The 19,027-nt window shown below is 38.0% G+C and overlaps 1 protein-coding gene across 2 annotated transcripts in view; it reads right to left on the reverse strand.

The window, feature by feature from the left end:
- Ctnna1 (catenin alpha 1) overlaps nucleotides 1-19,027 on the reverse strand; it is a 126,705-nt gene that overhangs the window by 83,420 nt on the left and 24,258 nt on the right. For both annotated transcript variants that reach the window (XM_076912828.1, XM_034517663.2), the window contains exons 2-3: nucleotides 13,305-13,411; nucleotides 11,679-11,874 (exon numbers count right to left, since the gene is read on the reverse strand). In XM_076912828.1, coding sequence (XP_076768943.1) covers nucleotides 11,679-11,874; nucleotides 13,305-13,409 — 301 coding nt within the window. In that variant the 5' untranslated portion in view covers nucleotides 13,410-13,411. The remainder of the gene's footprint in view (nucleotides 1-11,678; nucleotides 11,875-13,304; nucleotides 13,412-19,027) is intronic.

Consider the following 19,027-nt stretch of genomic DNA (forward strand, 5'->3'; position numbering starts at 1 on the left):
AAATCAGCTGACTTATTGGACCTAATGAAGAAAGTTACTACAGCAATGTAAAAGCCTAAGTGACTTAGATGTTTTCATGCTCTTCCATGAGCATCATATGTCTTGAAACTCATACTCAGGTTTCCAAAGTAGAAACACTTGTTGACTGTTTCCTATGAAAGGCCACTGTGTAAGATCAAGCTCACAACCTCCACCTGACTAGAAAGACCCACATATACACACAAATCTCCTCATAGCTGCTTGTCTCTCCACCATAAATTCAGCAAACTCAGACTTCATTCTGCCTCTTATCAACCTCTCAAACCCTGTTCAGAGCAGTCACTGACAGTTACTCTGTCCTATCTCTTTTAACATCTAACATCCAGGCTGCTTACACAGACTCAAGTAACATCAGTCCAAAGCTGTCAACAACGACACTGGACACAGGTCCAATTTTCACTTCCTTCAATGTGAACTTAACTTTAGTCAGCTGGCAGAAAAATAAATAAATAAATAAATAAATAAATAAATAAATAAATATTTAAAAATTAAACATATATATGTAATATATATGAAAAACAATTTTGTGCTCAAAATCCCTTTTGTCAGCAATAAAATACATCCTTTAAAATTCCCTTGCCAAGATTAACAATTGAAGAAGAAAACAAACAAACAAACAAACAAACAAACAAACAAAAAAGTATTCTTCACTGATAGCCAGAACCTACAAATCTTAACAGAGATAAGGAATCCTCAGAGCAGACTGGCTTGTTGCACTAACTGGACTGGCAAGCCCTGGATTCAGGAAGAGACCCTGCCTCAGTTGGAAAGCAGTCAAGAAAGACATCCAATATCAATCTTGACAACCACCTGTCTCTGTCTCTCTCTGTCTCTCTGTCTCTCTCTGTGTCTCTCTCTGTCTCTCTCTCGCCCTCTCCCCCTCTTTCTCAGACACACAAATATCCAAAACAAAACAAAGCCCAAACACACTCACTACAAATCATTTAAACTGTACTAAAAATAACAAAAGCTTTCATTATTCATCCTCTATGGAATGCTGTAAAGACCACCAGTTTTACATGATTATAAAACTGTGTGTTCCTGAGTTTACATTAAAAATAGCTGGAGATAACTAAGCCATTAGAGAAGTTCACAAAAAAAACTGTGCTTACAAAGTCCTGAGCTTTGGCAGAAAAAGTTTCTTGCTCTGAAATTAATCAGTTATGTTTCTCATAAAAGGGCTCAATAGTCTAGAACATGGTACATTCCTGAATTCAGGAGATGGAAGAAAATCAAGAATTCAGACTACATAATGAGTAAAAACCCAGCCTGAGCTAATAAGACCCTGTTCTCAGGAAGGGAGAGAGGCAGGAGCAGAGGGGTGGGGGGAGACTTATATAAAGACTGATACTTAGAGCAATTTTGGTTGCTTTCAAATCTAAAATGGAATATTGACCCAAATGCCAGAACTTAAGAAGTCCCCCCAAAATATTATGACATTTACTACTTAAACGCAAACAGACATGAAGGGAAGAAAACGCAAGCCAAAATACTAAAGCATTCTCTATTTGCTAGACAACACTACTTATTAAACGACCTCTCTTCACCTTCTAGCCATTTGGAGCAGATGTTTAAGGTTTACAGTTTCCTTGATACTGAAGAAAAGGCTGAATTGGGTTATCAAGATCTCCTGACATTCACCAGGAGAACAATAATACATATTATTACTGTGGTTGATATAACAGTCACAATTACCCCAGCCACGCATGATGGTACACAATTTAAACCCAAGGCTCAGGAGTGGGAAGATGACAGGGAACTCAAGAACAGCTTTGTGCACACAGTGGATTCAAGGCCAGCCCAATCCCTAATTCAAAACTAAAAGTGCTTGCAAAACAGCACTGATGATTTGAGTTCAATCCTCCAACTCTGCTAGGAGAGAACTGGCTCCTCAAAGTTCTCTATCCTGTTTTCCACAAGCACATGCAAATGTCCCCAACCCACCCACTCACCCTCTCCCCACCCTTCACTCCCCCACCCCCCACCCCCACCCCCGCAGCTAGAGCGCTCTCTCTCTCTCTCTCTCTCTCTCTCTCTCTCTCTCTCTCACACACACACACACACACACACACACACACACATACACACACACCCCACAAAACCTTTTTAAAAAAGAACTGGTAGAATTGCAATTAATAAGAAAACTAAAGGCTTCAACAAATCAACACAAGAAAACTACTGCTTATAGATAGCCAGTGCTACCATGGTAGTACTCACATGCACTAGGACATTTCAAATAGAGCAATAACAAATTCAGTATCTACCACACCAAATAGTGTAATTTTCCCCTTGCTGCAGGGGATCAAATTCAGGATCCTATACATTTAACCACTGACCTACAGCCCAGCTTCAAAAGAGCAATTTTTTAAAAATTATTTTTGTCATTTTATTTATGTGTACATACACCACATGTATGTATTCCCATGGAGGAAAGAACAGGGTGGTGGATCCCTTGGAGCTGAAGTTACACTCAAGTGTGAGCTGCTCAGTTTGAGTGCTATAGAACAAGTTTGGGTTCTCTGGAAGTGCAGCAAATGTTCTTGACCCCCTAAACCATCTCTCCAGCTCCAGAACATTTTACACTTATAAAAACAAAATAAACAACAAAAAAAATCTAATGGGACTATCCTAGTACCTATCAAGACTAACTTTTTTTTTCTACACAACATCACTTTATGCAGTATACATGATCCTCTAGAGAGCTCTCCAGAGAGCTCTCCAACAGTGTGGGGTAAAGATATATCCAGATTTCACTGTCCTCTGCCAACAGAAAAACCTATTCCAGACTGAGCATGAGTCAAACTGGGCTAGTTATAGACACTGAAGAAGAAAAGATGTTCTGCCGATGACCTAACTAAGATGAATATCTTATTGTGGGCATCTTGTCTAGTACATGTACACAGAGTACATGAAAACGAGGCAAGCCAAATTACCAAAATTGGGAGGTAAAAGTCCCTGGATCTTTGACCAATACCTACACTCAAGAGATGGTTCTAGGAATCCCAATTGTAAAGGTTCAAATTCCCTCCCAGCTCAAACAGGTCTGAGCTGAATTTCTATGGCACATAGTAGCTGACGTTATATGGACATCACCAAACTGAAGTTAAAACTCTTCTAGAGGCCGGGCAATGGTGGTGTACACCTTTAATCCCAGCACTTGGGAGGGAGGGGCAGGCAGATTTTTGAGTTCAAGGCCTAGTCTACAGAGTGAATTCCAGGACAACCAAGGATACAGGGAAACCCTGTCTCAAAAAATCAAAAACCAAAAACCAAAAAACAAAATACAAACAACAAAAAACTCTTCTACAAAATGATTTACAAAAACAATTTTTTAAATTCCTAAAAACTATGACCCTTAGGAAACTTTCTAAATGTTTACCAAAATAGTTCACCAAGCTGTATGCTGGGTATATATATTTTGTTGTATGTATTTTATTTATATATTTTTTTTTAATATATATATAGACACACACACACAAAATTTCAATCTGCCCCAGGTTGAAGACGGCTCAGTGGTTTAAAGCACTGGCTACTCTTCCAGAGGACCTAGGTTCAATTTCCAGCACCTATACAATAGCTCATACTATCTGTAACTTGTCCAGTGGGTCTGATACCCTTCTCTAGCCTTCACAGGCACCAGACATGTATGGTATACAACAGACACATGCAGGCAAAAGACCCATACACATAAATTTTTTTTATAAAATAAGATAAAAAAAAAATAAAAATAAAACACTAGGCCAAAGAAATGGCTCAAAGATAGAGAAACTTGCCATCAAGCCTAAGGATCTAAATTCAATCCCTAAGAAAGTGAGACAACTCCTGCAATTGTCCTCTGATCTCTACATGTCCACCATTGCAGGGTACATCTCTTACACAAACACACACACAATCAAGATATATTTTTAAAATATACATATTGCTCTTGGAGCTAGGGAAATGGCTCAGCAGTTAAAAACACTTGCAGTTCTTTCAGAAGACAGAAGACCCAAATTCGTAACACAGTACCCTCATTAGGCAGCTCACAAAAGCATACAACTGCAGCTCTAAAAGATCCAACTAAGTGACCTCTGCAGTACCCATGCACCTATGAGATACATACACACAAATAACATATACATACATAATACTTTTAAAGCTTTAATAGAAATATTATCATTAATCTTAAACCCAGTAACATGGGAGAAAAATAATGCAATAAAAGGGGATGGCTGGAGTAGAGAGGTCTAGCCCCAGAGTAGAGTCCTGGCTTAGCATGGATCAGGCTCCAGGGCTGTTTTCAGCACTACAAAATTAACAGTAAATAAACTCCCTAATTAATTGCCTATAATTAGTGTTAAATTTTAAAAATATATTCGTAAAATATTAAAAAGCTAGAATTAAAATAATGTATTTATATATAGCCAAGATCTTGACAAGAAATAAAACTAATAGAACTTACAATATCACTTATAATTGTTAACCCAGCCAGTAAAGGCACCTGCTGCCAAACCTGGTAAAACGATATTTGATCCCCAGAATATACAGAGTTTTTTTAAAGAATTTTAAGGGTTGGAGAAATAGTTCAGTGGTTAGAAACACTGGCTGCTCTTCCACAGGACCCAGGTTAGATTCCTGGCACCCACATACCAGCTCAAGGCCATCTGTAATTCCAGTTCCAGAGGATCCAATGCCTTCTTCTAGCCTCTACAACATCAAGCTTGCAAACAGTGCACAGATGTACATGCAGACAAAACAATACATATACAATAAAAAATTATACAAAAAATTAAGAATTTTAAATGCAATGCTCATATATAAAACTAAGTAGAGAGCTCATGCTTAATAATGACAAAAGAAATCAAAACAGGGAATAACTTTTTTGTTGGTTGGAACAGTCAATTTAGTAAGAGTATGAATCTTCCCCAAAATGATACTTACATAGAAAGCTGAAACAACTACAACGGCTAAATAACTCAGAATTAATACTTATCTGTGGTCGACTAGACTAGACTTGGAATCACCTAAAGAGCTTGTCTAAGGTAAGTGAAATGGGAAGACACACCCTGACTTTGGGTGGGACCATCTCACTGGCTAGAGTCCAGGACTGACTAGAAAGGAAAAAGGAGGAAGGCCAGCACTGATCTGTTTCCTGATCTGCCCAGATTCCAGAAGCCTCCACAATAGCTGTGAATGGCCCACCTGCCTCACCTTGCCCACCATGATGTAGTCTACCTCAGGAACCATCAAGTAAAATAAAACTTTCTTCCCTTAAGCTGCTCCTTGTTCTGTTATAGAAAGTTTAAAAAAAAAAAAAGTAATAGTTATATAACCAAACCTGTGTGGAATTGACAGAAGAAAAATGAAGACTTATATATCAATGGAAGGAAACACAGAACCCAGATCTAACTTCACACATACAACCAATAGACTGTTAACAAATGTGCAAAATTAATTCAACTGAAAAAACAAAAAACATTTCCAAAAATGCTGAAGCAACTAGGTTCTCCATAGTCAAAAGAAGTGGAGGGAGAAGGTGACCTAAACACAATTGATTAAAAAAAAAAAAAAAAAAAAAAAAAAAAGAAGAAGAATCACAACCCAAAACAATTCATATTTAATACATAATTTAAAAATACAAAAGTAAGGGCTGGTGAGATAGCTCAGTGGTTAAAAGCACCATCTGCTCTTTCAGAAGTCCTCAGTTAAATTTCCAGCAATCACATGGTGGCTCACAACCATCTGTAATGGGATCTGATCCTCTTCTGGTGTGCTGAAGACAGCAACAGTGTACTCACATACATAAAATAAATAAATCTTAAAAAAAAAAAAAAAAAAAAAAAGGAAGAAAGAAATTTAGATTCATAAGTGGTGTGGTAGACTTAATACAGCAGACTTAATCAAAATTAAGTTTTATTGGGGTAGGGTGTGAAAAGGCTGGAGAAATGGTTCAATAGTTAAGACTGCACATTCCTTTAGCAGATGACCCAATTTTGGTTACCAATACTCATACTGGGCAGCTCAAAATTGCCATAATTTCAGCTCCAGATTATCCAACATCCTCTTCTGGCTTTCAAGTGCATCTAGACCCACCAATACACTCCCGTGCAGAAATACAGACACATACAAACACATATACATAATTAAAACTAAAAACTCCATAAACAAAATGTTGAGAATATTTATAAGAGGCATTTCTACTTTCCCATGGATAAGTTATAAACATGCCATGGAGTAGCAATTAAAAGTTTAAACAATCACTTGAACATAATAGCCTTAAAACAGCAGAATTACAAAGTGATTTAGAAAAAATGAGAAGAGGTAAATGAATGAGTACCAGATCTTTAAGAAAAGGAACTAATTCCTTGAATCTTGACTACAATAGTAGTTATATAAAATCTATAGATGTAATAAAAAGGACAGAGAGTTGTATGTACACAATGAACCAGTATTAGTGTCCTAATTTTGAAATTGCACTATTATATAGTTCCAAAAGATGGATGAAGGATGCACTGGACTTCTTTACTATTTTTACAATTTCTAGTAATTTATAATTATTTCAAAAAAAAAGTTAAAATAAAGCAACCTATTAACTGACTGTTGTTAATCAACTAAATTACTGAACTAAATATTGTCAAGCAATGTTAACTTGACTAAGAATTGGCCCAACTGAATTCAATTGGCTCTATCCTGAGATAAGGTTTCCCCATCTCTTTCTCCCCCATCCCCAAGGCACTGTCTCTCACACACACACACACACCCCAGAATTTCATATAACTCAGGATGTATCTCAGGCTGGCTGTGAATTCACTATGTGTCTAAGGATGGCCTAGAACTTCCTGCTCCCACCTACTGAGTGCTGAGATTACAGGGGAATGCCACTTCTGCCTGGTTGTGTGCAATGGTGAGAGCAAAACCTGGGTTTCAAGCACACTAAGCAAGCACTCTACCAACTTAGCTACATCCAAAGCACCTAGAACAAATACTTTTAACTTTCAATAGTTTGCCTCAGTTCTTACCACTCGTTGCCTCAACATGTTCCTAAATTGATTCAGGTTACAAGAAAATAAATTACACAGAACTTCATGTACCACATCCCTTAATTTTATCTATTAAAATGAACAGTTATTTGAACAAGAGTTAACCTGCATGACAACTTATTCCTTTGTATTTCTCCCTCCATTGCCCTGTTGCCACACAGCAGTGACAATGGTGTCCAGACTCAGGTTCCTGCCTCTAGATGATCTCCTATCTTTTAACCTCATGAACCTTCCTGTACCGAGTTCAAGAGATTAATCTCCCATGGGCATCACCTGTCCCTATGTTTTATGTTGTCTGGATGGTAGAATTTCAACATAAGAAATTAAAGAAACATTCTGGTTTAAATTTTTAAAAAACTTTATAAATACACACAAACCAATACTGGAAAGAGCTGCTTCCTGGAGGAGTGAGTCCTGTATCACTTGATGTACTAAGGTGTAAACCTGTCCCAACAACAATCCTGTGGTTCTATATTATTCCCTAAGTCCTTCATTCCATACCTAGCATCCCTAAGCCAAGGGTGTACCCTTAACTCTAGCTGAGAGGCTGAAAGGTAAGCCAAAGCCCAGCCTGGTTCTGAAAACACAACCAAAACCCACAGGAAATAATAATTTTCTAGACCTTTTAGGGGAAGGACATTGTCTGAAATCAAACCCAGGACCTTGTGTGTGCTCTACAATTTGAGCCAAACCCCAGACACTCTCCTAACCTTTTCCTACCAACAGTGCTCCATATAATGTTCTCCTATGGGAAGCACCTTCAACATTCCCCAAGTATGATTTGCATGTGTTCCTGCTTCCCTGGATAACATCCTCCCTTCCTTCTCCATTTAAAGATCCAATGGATGTTTAACACATTAAGGAAGATTTCTAACCTGCTGTTTATCTGCTCCTCATTCTTTCTATATTCATGCTATTAATTTACAGCTCATGCCCATGTGTCCTGATTATAAGTTCTACAACAAAACAGGAAAAACAACTTTTCTATTTGCAGTTGTTTGAATTAGAATTGCCTCCACAGGCTCACATATTTGAATGTTTGCCCCCCCAGTTAGTGGAACTATTTGGGAAGAATCAGAAGGTATGGATGAGGTGTGTCCCTGGGGATGGCCTTTGAAGTTCAAAAACCCACACCATCCCCAGTGTCTCTCTCTGCTTCATGTTTGTGATAAAAATGTAAGGTCTCAGCTGCTGCTCTAGCACCACACCTGCCTGCTCCCATGCTCCCCACCATAATCATCACGGACTCGTAACTAACCCACTGAAACTGTAAGCACCAATAAACTCTTCCTTTTTTAAGTTGTCTTGATCATGGTGTATGAATAGCAATAGAAAAGTAACTAAGACTATACAAGCAGAGTGTCCTCCCCATCAGAGGAACACATATAATCAACCAGCTGGCCCCATTTTGTTTTTTCACCAACATCTATCCTTCCTAGAAGATTCACTTTTACCTAATCATATGTTTAATTGAACCCTCTTCTATTTTCTTTCTGTTTTTTGTTAGTGCCCCCCCCCAATCCCCCACAGTGTTTCATTTGGTAGCTCATGCTAGCTTCTTGGCCTTTTTACTGAACCAAATGTTGAAAACAATGTAGGATTATACAAAGGTATGTGTCTGCTTCTTTGAGGCTTCTCATACATGCACATGAGTAGCAGGGAAGAAGTTACTCATTAAGTCCCTACTATCAGCTTTTGAAAGTCAACTGCTGACTGCAGCCCAATATTTTTTTAAGATAAGGTTTGACTACATAGTCCAGATATGACTTTGAATCTTCCTGCCCATGCTTTCTAAGAGGTAAGATTACAGGTAAGCCCCACAACAATCAGCAAGTAAAATCCTATTCGAATGTATGTCTAATAGTTATCTTGATTGCCAAATTCTTCAGATTTAAAGTTATCGTGGAAAAAATTTTCTAAGCAAGTCTATGTGGAATTATCTAGATTTTGTAGAGAAAGACCTACCCTAAATGTGGACAATACTATCTAATGGGTGGAATACTGGACTGAAAAAAAAATGGGGAAAACAAGCTAGGCACAAGTATTCTTAACTCTCTGCTTCCAGACTGGAGGTGCAATGTGAACAGATACCTCCTATTAATGCCTTCATACCCTCCTCACCATGCTGGACAGTATGTGTGTATCCCCTGCAACTTCGAGCCAAAATAAGTTCCTTATGTTGCATTTGTCAGGTATTTTCTTAGAGCAATGAGACAAAGTAATTCAAAAACTATTCCTCATCCCCTTACTCCCAATTTAACAGCACTGGTCCTGGTTTTTAAACTTCTCATTTTCTAATCATTTAAATCATCTCATCTGTCTGGAATCCTTTAAGGCAGCTAAGTGCTTTCTATTTCTAGTCAGAACTTTTACTATTCAAGGACTCATAAAATATACTTAAGACAACCAAAGGCATCCCTCCTCTTTGTGAACTGTTAAAAATACATATCATGATGGTACACACTTATAATTCAAACATTTGGGAAACAGGCAAGATAATCCAGTGTCCTGGGCAAGCCTGAGGTAGGTAGCAAGACCCTACTGTGTGCCAAAGACATCAGTGACTTATGATGAGTACAAGGTATCTTTGGGGGTGACAGAAATACTCTGGACTTACGACAGCAACCACAGCTACACAACCCTAAGAATATACTACAAACACTGAAAGGATGATACAGTATACACTATCAGCCTTTTATGATTCTTCATTTACATGAAAGCATATTTGTAAATACACTTAAATTGTGAGATAGGAACTTTTCTTTCTCACACCATACTCTTTAGGAAATAGCTAATTATCCTAAAACACAGAACCTATCTATCACAAACCAGATACCATGTTAGATACCCAAAAAAAGACCACCAAACTATAAAATAAACTGCCCTACTGGAGACTAGAAAGGGGAGGGCAATCTAAGTAATTATTAATATGATAAGAATTAGAAAGAAAACACTTGAAGCCAAGATTGACCTAATCAAAGATTGGGCATACGGATGTGTGCCCCTTGAACAAGAAAGGACACAGACAAAAAAGCATCAATATGCTTCAGCCTGTATAAGGCTCAGCACCTAGTTTAAGCAGATTGTCACTATAATTGTGACCCTAGACCACGGGAGTTTAGATGCTTCGAAACTGATAACTTGGCTCCCAGGGTAGGCTATTGGAAGGCTCATTTTATTACCTTAAAAGATAATGGACCTGAGTTTTATGAATGTGGATGTTTCTGATACACTTATAGCATTGTGGTGGTCTTTTAAAGTACTCAAATTTTCATACATGTTATTCATATAAAAAATTATACAAAACAATTATGCATTCATTGTTATAGTTGCATATGGGCTGGAGAGATGGCTCAGCAGTTATGAGCACTTGCTGCTCTTCCAGAAGTCCTGAGTTCAATTCCCAGCAACCACATGGTGGCTCACAACCTAATGCCCTCTTCTGGCATGGAAGTGTACATGCGGATAAGAGCATTCATACATAAAATAAATGAATCTTTAAAACAATAAAATCATGGTTGCATAGAAAGCATGGGACACACACAAACCCCAAACACAGAAATCTGACTTGAAACTCATATAAATAAATACTTCTTTGAACACAGCAGGCTTATATTTTTAACAGTGAAGGAAAATCTTAAATTAGTAATTAGCAAACTATATTTTATATATCAAAATAGCATTCCTCTGCTTTTGTAAGTTTTATCAAATCATACCTTACACATTCATGTATATGTTCTCCATAGCTGCTTTCCAAATTCAACAGCATGGCTAAATAGCTTCAACAGAGACTCTATGGCCAGTAAAACTAAAATATTAGTTGGCCCTGTATCAAAAAAGCCCTAGAAACCCCTATCTAATCAAAAGTAGTCAACACTGATCCAGAACAAACACATCTTACAGTCCCTTAAGGAACCAAGTGTTTCCGTAGATACCAGATAGGCATTCCTTAGATAAACAATTATTTAACTGCTAACCTAAAACAAGTTAGGTTGGGCTTCAGACCACTGAATACCTTCTAGAGAAAGGAAATCATTTTCTTCTGCTAATTATTCAAAAAATAATGGTAGCTTAAAAGGAACATTTATAATCCTTTGGGGTTAGTTGGAAGTACTATCTTCTGAATCTTGATTATAAATGGATATTTGTTTCCAAAGTAGTTAATTCATATGCTTAGCAAAAGTATGCTTCGGGCTATTAGTAGTAGATGTTACCTCCTTGCTAGAGAACTTCCAAAGTGTCCTCATGGCACAACAGCCAACTTTCCCCTGCTGAATAACCCATGAGAAAGAAGCCAGTTAGGGCCAGTGAGATGGCTCAGTGAGTAATGGCAGTTGCTGCCACACTTGATAACCAAGTTCAATCCCCAGGACTCGCATGGTGAAAGAAAAGGAAGGAAGGAAGGAAGGAAGGAAGGAAGGAGGGAGGGAGGGAGGGAGGGAGGGAGGGAGGGAGGGAGGGAGGGAACAGAGGGCAGGAAAAGAGATGACTCTCACAGTTGCCCTCTAACTTCCATATACACGCTGTGGCACCCATAGATAGAAACACAGACAAACATACACATATAAATAAATGTACATTTTACTAGGAAAACCTGTCTCTCTTCATGTATGGACCTACCTTGTTTTCGAACATCTTCTACAGCAGCCACAAGCTCCTCCTTGAGAAACTGGCTCTCTTTTGCAATTTTATCCCCCTTTTCCAAGAAATTCTCAGTTGCTTGTTCAACAGATGCAGCCAAAACATGGGCCTTCTTAGAACGGCCTCTCTTTTTATTAGAGGGTCCTTTACTATTGGTGTTTACCAGGGTTGTCACCTAAAAGTTTAATTTTTAAAAAAATAATCATTTAAAATGAAAAACAGAAGACTAGTATCTTTAAAGATAGCAAGCCTAAATTCATAATGGCACACTTAGAGATCTTACTAAACATGAAATAACACAATTCTAAAAATTATGATATATTTAGTTCTAAAATAATTTGTTTCTTAATGTGTAAAATAAGAAATACAATGCATATTTTAATTTCTTAAGTAATCATTAAGTTTTTAGAGACTTCACAGACTAAAACTATGATTATGGATAAGTGAAATGTCATTTTTTTTAAGTCAAGGTATTCTAGAAATTAGCTTTACCAGAAGACTACATTTTGTCATTGCTACTAGTCTGCAAAATGTTCTCAGACAACTTACTTCTGAAGTCTGTTCAAGTTTATTAATGCAAATCTTAGCATTAATTAGTAAAGGTCCTTAATAAAGAAAAGAAAGATTGCCCATAAAAGTCTACTCTGACGATGCTTAAAAGTTCCAGATCATTAGCCACCATTAATAAGTTTAATATACCAGATGATCTGTAGGTTGAAGATGATTAAAGATTTGTTATAGTGTATATCTGCCAAACATAAGACCTGAAAAGTACAGTATACTGGGTTCAAGAAAGCAAATATTTCACTAACCCCCACACATCTACATATAGACATATAAAATAATAGTTTATAACTTGGAAGGCAAATTTTTTAAAGACAGCAAATGCCATTCTTGTTTTCTCTCTCCTCTCATATATAAATATACACATATACTAACTAAGCCAAAAGAGTAAAAATATATAGCTGCTAAGTTAATAAATGTTATCACACCATGACGCATGTATTTCTAACAGAATATACCAAGCCTACACTCTCAAACTAAATTACCTGCCAACCAACTAATCCTATACAACAAAGGGTGCATTAAGATGAATGGAGAACCTTAACCATCAAGTCCCACCTTCCTTCAATTTCCTGTCTGATGGAGGGTGAAGTTATCTGCAAAGCACAAATATTGGAAATTTGTATTTTATACTACCAATAATTTTTACTATCCACAGTAAGATTTCAGAAAAGGACAGCTGTAGTCTAAAGAATTAGATAAAGTCAGGCATAGTGGCACATGACTTTAATCCAAGTAGCATTCAAGAGGTGGAGTCAGGGATCAGGAGAGTTCAAGTCTACCCTCGTATAGCTAAGGAAGTTGAGGCCAGTCATGGTGATTTAAAACCCTGTCTTAATTACAATAGTAAAAAGAATTAAATAAAGATATGTATCAGTATTCAATTAATAGTGTAACCAAATTAACTAAGTACTGTGTAACTAAAACTTGACCAACTCAAATTAAGACTCTGAGCTAAATAACCTTGGTTGTGGTTCCTTGGCCAGGCCTATTGCTAAAGAATGTTACAACAACTATGCATTTGTATTTCCAGATTCTTACCTGTGTAACAAGAGGCTCCAGCAGTCTTTCAACAGCCAGAGTCCTAATCTCTAGACTTTTGGGGTCCCATTTGAAGTTTATGTTGCCTGTGTGGACGGCAGTCATTTCTAAGAGATAAACAAAAACCCAAAGTCAGGGAGACATCAAACAGAAACATGAAATACATTATAAAGCTCTCACAAGGACTTTCCTATCAGTAAAGCAGCACTCACAAGAGGAAGTAACTGTAACTAACTGCAAATGAGCTCTTACACATAGCAATTTTGTGTTTACACAAAGAAACAATCTTGACAAAATTTTCCCAATACAAATTCACTATAGATTAAGAAATCTCAATCCTGGCTGGAGAGATGATTCAGTAGTTAAAAGCACTGGCTGCTCTTCCAGAAGACCCCAGGTTCCAGGACCCACATGACAGTTCACAACTGTCTATAACTCCAGTTCCAGGTGATCCAACACTCCCACACAAGTATACATGCAAGCACAACACCAACACACAGAAAATAAAAATAAATTTAAAAAAGAAAGAAATTTCAATCCATTCAGGTATGGTGGCACACACCTTTAATCCCAGCACTCAGGAGGCAGAAGCCAGTCAATTTCTGTGAATTGCAGGCCAGCCTGATTTACATAGTGAGTTCCAGGACAGCCAGGGCTATATACTATAGGAAGAAAGAAAGGAAGTGAGGGAGGGATGGAGGGAGGGAGGAAAGGAGGGAATCTCAACCCATTAATGAAATGGCTCAGCAGTTAAAAACACTGGCTTCCCTTCTGAAGGATCCAGGATTTGTTCCCAGAACCCATGTGGCAGCTAAAAGCCACTTGTAACTCCAGCTCTAGCCAATCTGATGCCCTTTTCTGGCCTCAAAGGTCACTGGGCACACCTATGGTACATACCTGCAGGCAAACCACTCCTACATATAAAATAAAAACAAGAAATCCCAATCTAAATTTTGAGTTAATAAATAAAGGAGATGCAGTCTATGAGAAAACAGATATGGCTCTTAGCAGAGCCCTGTGGTCAATGCCTGTAATCTCAGCACTAGAGAAAAGTTGAGGCAGGGGGACTGTCATGAGTTCACTCCCAGCCCGGACTGCACAGTATATTTCCTAGCTAGTTACAAAGGTCTACATAGCAAGACCCTGTTTTAAAAAAATTTCCCCCATCGGGTATAGTGGTGTCCACCTGTATTTTCAAGTACACAGTTAACTGGGACATAAAAGTCATTTGAACCAGGAACACAGTTTAATTTGAGCATGTGATAGTTCACACATGTAATCCCAGCATCTGGGAAGCTGGGGGCCAAAGGACTGCTGTAAATTTATGACCAACCTTAGTTACACTTGAGACTATGTATCAAAAAAGAAAAAAGAATGTGCAGGGGTAGTCTAACAGATATCCCTGGAACCCAAATAAGGGTAGGAGAGTACCTGCTCCAAAGCTGTCCTCTGATCTCCACAAATATGACATGGAACGTACACATAGCTATCATATAAACAATAATAAATAAGCCTAAGTAAAAAAGTTTAAAATGGGGCTAGTGAGATGGTTCAGTGGTTAAGAGCACTGACTGCTCTTCCAGAGGTCTTGAGTTCAATTCCCAGCAACCACATGATGGCTCACAACATCTGTGGTGGGATCCGATGCCCTCTTCTGATGTGTCTGAAGACAGCAATAGTGTACCCACATACAAGAAATAAATAAATCTTAAAAAAAAAAAAAAAATTTAAATGGGGTAAACAAAGCTAGGTATGGGGTAGCATGCCTGTAATCCCAAATCCTCAGAAGAATGAGTCAGGAAAATATGACCACTCTGAGCTATGGCGTGAGACCTTATCACACAAAAGGGAAAAAAAAAAAAATGCCAGAAGAAACTAGGGAGCTGGGCACAGTGGTTCATGGCTAGAATCCCAAACACTCAATAGACTGAAGCAGGAATTTTATAATTCCAAGTCTGCATAGTGAGTTCCAGGCCAGTTTGATCTTAATAAAATCCCATTTGGGGGGTTGGGGGGAACAAAATTAAAGATTGGGGAAAAAATAAAATTAAAGATTAGTAACGCCAGGCGGTGGTGGCACACGCCTTTAATCCCAGCACTTGGGATGCAGAACTTTCTGAGTTCGAGGCCAGCCTGGTCTACAGAGTGAGTTCCAGGACAGCCAGGGCTACACAGAGAAACCCTGTCTCGAAAAACCAAAAAAGATTAGTAACATTTTACAGGAGTATATGAAAAATGTTAAAAATGCATACTGCTGACTACAGAAAACAATCTGAAGTATAAATGTAAAGGGGGAGCTGAAATACATCTACCAAAATATTAACAAAGTCAAGTCTAAAAGTTGGAAATAACCTATTAAAAGTAGTATTAACATTTTTCTTTTTATTAACAGTGTTTTCTAATATTATAGAAATACATAACTATTCAGGGGAAAAGGCTATTTTCTTAATTAACAAAATTAAACTTTACATAATAATGAGGACAACAGAATCCAAGAACACACTAAGTCATCTTAACTACTTTGAACTTGTCTCATTTATAGGAAGACTACCAACCAGCACCTTTTTCAAAAAGCTTTTCCACAGATTCAATTAGATAAAAATAGATTATGAGTCTTTGGATGGTATAATCTATCTTAATATGAACTAAGGAAAAAATTCTTCCAAACAAAAGATCTAACAAATATAAGATAATGTATTTAAATAAGACACCATTTAGGCTAACAATAAAGCTTAGTCCCATTACTCAAAAGACTTAGGAAGAAAGATCACAAATTAAAGGCTGAGGAATAAAAAGTCTATCACAAAATTTAAAACAAGTGTAAAATTAAGAAAAGGGGAAAGCACCATTTAGGAACACCCATAGTAATAAATGATTCATATAAGAATCAAGAACACTAAAGCATGGGGCCAGAAAGACAGCTCCACAGTTAAGAGCACTTATTACTCCTACAAAGGACCCCAGTCCAGGCAGAACCAGTGCCTCTGCACCCACATGCATACAACCACAGATGCAGATGTGTATACATACACACACATACACACACTACATACAGTTTGGGGGAAGGGGGTTAGGTGAGACGAGGTCTCACTGTGTAGGCCTGACTGGCCTGGAACTTGCTATGTAAATCAGGTGACCTCAAAATCAGAAATCCACCTGGCCCCACGCCTCGGCTGAGATTAAAGGACTGCCCTACTAAGTCCAGCTTAAAATAATAATTTTTTATGGAAAAAAAAAAAAGAAACCAAGTAGATGGGAGCTAACTGAAATACTAAATAATTAAATAACTGTATGGTTTCATAGAAACCCAGATTATTTATGACCAAGGAGGAAAACACTAACTTTACCTTACAAAAAAACATGGAACACACACCCTTAACCCAGTTATCAAGCTAACATCAATAACAGAAGACAAACTGTATCTCTTGACATGAGACACTATGAAGGATAAAACGTCACTCTGGGGCTAAAGGGATGGCTTAGTAGTTAAGAGTAGAGACTGCTTCTAGAGGACCCAGGTTCAATCACCAGCACCCACATTGGTCAGCTTACAATTGTAACTCTTAACTCCATTGTACCTGACACCTCTGGCTTCAGTGAGCACCCACACTCACATGCTCATAAACACACACACATACACATAATTAAAAAATAATTTAAAAAATCACTTTGTAGTACATCACAAAACTACATAACTACATAACTTCAATCTAATGTTAAATAGAGTAATAGTAAGACATGTTCCACAAAATGAAGAAAAAGTCAAGAAAACCAAAGATATAAAATTTTAAAATGGATTCTTTATAATAAGCATAGTAATTCATGTTAACTTTCCAATGTTTCATCATTTTACTTTAATCAAGCATCAATAAAACATTGAGTCACATAATGGCAAATGGAAAACAAGAAGTGGATTTGCAACACAAAATGCAGTTTCCAGACAATTTGTCCCCTACACTTATATTATGCCTGGCCTACATACTTTGGGTCTTTAAAGGTTATCTGTCCACTAAACTGATCAAGTCAGTAATCCTTACAAGATGGGATGGTCTAGGTTGTCAAGACCACTAACAGTTCAAGCAAATGTCATAAATTGTCACAGATAAGACAGTACAGAAAAAATGATTTGCCCTGTGGATCCTAGTTTCCTGGCATTTCAAAGAGACTGCACCAATACAAATAAGAGAACCCTTCAGGATTAGAGGAGTAGACCCTGTGATTAAGGAAAATAAACCCAGGTGGGCATTCAGAGCAATTCGTAGTTACTGAAAAAGCATACCACAATTCACTTTTGAGGGATAGGGTGGTTATACTTGGAACTGAACCCAGAGCCTGACACATGCTAGGTAGTTGCTCTACCACTGACACTACCTCCTTTTCCCAAAGATATTCTAACATTTTTCTGATAAAAAAAAAAAAAAAAACCTTTCTAGATACAGGAAAAACAAAAAGAAAATAGGTTTCAGTGTTTTAAGTTTTATTTTATTTGAGACAGAATCTCACTACATAGCTTGGCTGGCCTGGAACTCACACAGATCTCTGCCCTCTGCCCTCTGCCCTCTGCCCTCTGCCCTCTGCCCTCTGCCCTCTGGCCTCTGGCCTCTGGCCTCTGGCCTCTGGCCTCTGGCCTCTGCCTCTGCCTCTGCCTCTGCCTCTGCCGTGCTGGGATTAAACGTCTTGCTCCACTACACCTACAGTGAAATTAATTTAATGTTTATTTTTATGTTTGATTTTGCCTTCATGTATGTATGTGTACCACATATATACAGAGTGTCCATAAAGCCAGAAGAGACCATCGGATTCCCTAAAACTGAATGAGTTGCCATGTGTGTACCAGAAACCAAACCAAACTCCTCTGGAAAAGCAGCAAGTGCTCCAGCCCCCAAATTAAATTATTTTAACAAGATGGAATTGGTGGCTTATGTCTATAATGTCAACACTTGGGTGAAGCAGGAGGATCATCTCAAGGCCATCCTAGACACTGAGTTGAATTCAGCTTTAGCTACAGAATGAAACCCTATCTCAAAACAACAAAAAGCCTTCTGAATCTTTTACTTTCCTGATTCAGAGCCCCATGTGTTAAAAGCTAGCTCCATTGAGAAAGTTAAGGCTCTGCTACTTTCAAAAATATTACAACTTGACAAAGTATAAAAGCAACAATAAATCAAAAAGACACCTGGCTTCCCCAGGTGAGAGATAGACAGAAAAGACCAACTCAAAAGCTTGTGCCCAACTGATCAACTCCAAGCAATTATCACAGAGTTACTTCACATGATTTGAATTTAAGAGAAGCCAGACATACAAATTTCTACTTGAAATCACCAACTGTTGGTAACTCTTTTGAACTGGACTGCTGGTATCCTGAAAAACTACTTTTACACAGGTCCACATCCCCTTACCCCTTGTCCTATTTACCATCTTTCCTTCCCTACCTTTGGACAGTGGGCAAGAATGGGGGAGGGGAGCATTGAGGGGTGTCAGATTAGATCTGACCAGGGAAAACCGAAACTAAGTATTTTTGATCGTATACATGCTATAGAAGGGAGTGTAGCTTTGGATCTAGCCACAGATACATCTTCCCCTATCCCCAAAAGCTGAATGTTACAAGTTACCCACTGGTGTATATGGTCCAAGCCTCAGGAACAGTGAGAATAATCTTGAAAATGGGTTGACTTCTCAAGGACTTATTGTGCATCAAGGTAGAGTAGATGGGGATAGCAAGG

Source organism: Arvicanthis niloticus, chromosome 14 (assembly GCF_011762505.2).
Source record: "Arvicanthis niloticus isolate mArvNil1 chromosome 14, mArvNil1.pat.X, whole genome shotgun sequence".
Taxonomy (NCBI): Eukaryota; Metazoa; Chordata; class Mammalia; order Rodentia; family Muridae; genus Arvicanthis; species Arvicanthis niloticus.